The sequence below is a fragment of the Anneissia japonica genome, unplaced genomic scaffold (genome assembly GCF_011630105.1).
Source record: "Anneissia japonica isolate Jap-2015-1 unplaced genomic scaffold, ASM1163010v1 scaffold284621_len2221_cov126, whole genome shotgun sequence".
NCBI classification, from domain to species: domain Eukaryota; kingdom Metazoa; phylum Echinodermata; class Crinoidea; order Comatulida; family Comatulidae; genus Anneissia; species Anneissia japonica.
In genome coordinates this window covers 1-2,221 of record NW_022684292.1, presented here as the reverse complement: position 1 = coordinate 2,221, position 2,221 = coordinate 1, and the positions used below count along the sequence as shown (strand labels likewise).

Below are 2,221 nucleotides of genomic sequence, written 5' to 3'. Positions count from 1 at the left end.
CCGTCGGAAAGAAGAAAACAATATAATGTATTTTTTACATATTAGTAGACTCTAAAAACTCCCCTGGATTACTCCCCAGAGATATGTATCCAACCGACTACGCCCACGTACGTTCTCGTCGGGGTGTCGTCCCACCACCCCGGTCGGGGACATTGGATCCCAGTCGGGCAAATCCTGGGGCCGCCCCTGGTGAAATATAATTGTCTCCTCCAATTGTATAGTATTAGTTTTTATCTTTATCAAAAACAAACATACATACAGGATAAACAATAAAAGGAAAGAAAAGAACTTCACATTTCGGCTTCCATTTTCTGTTTTAAACGTGATATATAATTGTAAACTTTCTGACGATTAATTTTGCTAATTTAACCTTTATCATTATCATCTTTTTTCATTATCTCTCATTTCATATATGATTCTTTCTATTACTTCCATTATCAGCTACTTTATCATCCTTCAATCATCATCTGATCAATTTATCTCTGTCCTTTATGTTAGGGCCTACCATAGATTCCGTTATTACTTTTTTTATGATACTATAACCCTTTTATTTGCAACCTTCACCATTACCACATCACTTCCTAAACCGAAACACAATTACTCTTCATGTGGCAAGGAGCAGATTTAAAATTTATACAAAGTCGATAGGGATATACAGGCCTATTAAAGCCAGTACATCCAATAATCTGAGTGTTTTCAAAATATGTTATGTATTGTCATCGATCCTTCATTGTAGGATCATGGTCAATACTAATTAACACCGTTTCCACACACGACGTAATAACTCATTTCCTATGATTGGCCTACAACTCATATTTTTTCCAGTTTGTGGTCGTTTGAAGGGTGCGAAACTAATTGGAATACTCGTGATGGCGTTGTACATTGTACCTGTAACCATTTAACAAGTTTTGGAGCACTGATGCATAAGCCTACTTTCGATAAAGTGCCTAACGAGGTAACACAGGCCAGTATCCAGGTTAGGAGTGGGGGTGGGATTAGAAGCGATGCTGTAGCGGATTTAAGGGAGACCCAGCCGGCACAAGCCCCCTGAATTTTTCAATTCAGGGGGCTTAAATAAAATTTGAGAGAAAAAAGAAAATTATATATAGATTTATGCATGAGTGTGCCATTTCATTTGGTGGTGGCGGTGGTGGCGGCGGCGGCGGTGGCGGTGGCAGTGGCGATGGTGATGGTGGTAGTAGGAGTAGCAGTATTACTACTACTGCTGCTACTACTACTAATAGAGCTACAGTATTATTATTATTATTATTATTATTATTATTATTATTATTATTATTATAACACTAAGCTAGTAATAATAGGCGTAAGATTTATTATAATAGGCCTAAAATAATGATAATAATGTAATTTCATTGCACCATAGAAGCATGGATCTAAAAAATCATCGAAGTCTATTTCAGACCATGAGAACTATTCGAGCTTTCATGAGAAGCTGTTATCGAAGTTAACCCTCATCGGTTTCGGGCTGTCTACCACCGCTCTTACTCTGACTGCTATCACATATGCATTTTTCAGGTATGTTATTAACTAGGCGTAGACCTAAAAAGAGATGGAGCATCCGACAAAACAACACTTAGAAATGAGGAGGTAAAATGTTTGATTGTAGAACCAAATTCATATATCATTTATACTGAGCCCGAAAAACCCACGATTCTTGTAAATGTACAGCAGAACGAAAATTGTATGTTGATCTTTTGCGCAATCGATTTTGCTGTGCTCCTTCTTTCTTGTACTTTCATATATTAACCTTTTAATAAGTAGGAAACCTTTGAAGTGAAATCATGTGCTCAGTCCTACTCATTCTTCAAAAGGTCACCGCTTAATCATTTTGTTAAGATCTGCACATGAGTAATGTACTGATTCGATTTTCTGATCGGTTCGGTAGGCTTTCCGATCCGAAAATTCCGATTCAGTGCGAATGCACTTTCAGCTTAGTAGTTGTTACACATTAAGAATTTATAATTTCATCGTTTTACCAATGCATAACATTCATATCGTAAACAAACAACACTAGAAAGTAACATGGACTGCTGATACTCTTTACAGAGAGCTCTGGAAGTCTCTTCGAAACGCTATTCATAAAAACCTGGTCGGAAATTTGCTAATATTTTATATTGTCTTCATCGGTGGAATCCAACATGCAAAAGGAACGGTTAGCATTTCATTTTTCATTAATTATTATTATTATTATAAATAATAT

General features: G+C 36.6%; 1 protein-coding gene across 1 annotated transcript; it reads left to right on the top strand.

The window, feature by feature from the left end:
• Nucleotides 1–825: 825 nt before the first annotated feature.
• Nucleotides 826–2,173, top strand: LOC117104261 (adhesion G protein-coupled receptor L4-like; the record flags this gene model as incomplete). The annotated part of the gene is made up of 3 exons (XM_033244996.1): nt 826–955; nt 1,385–1,536; nt 2,068–2,173. Coding segments are annotated over 3 exons (388 nt in total), but the record flags the coding sequence as incomplete, so codon positions are not given.
• Between the last annotated feature and the right edge of the window lie 48 nt (nt 2,174–2,221).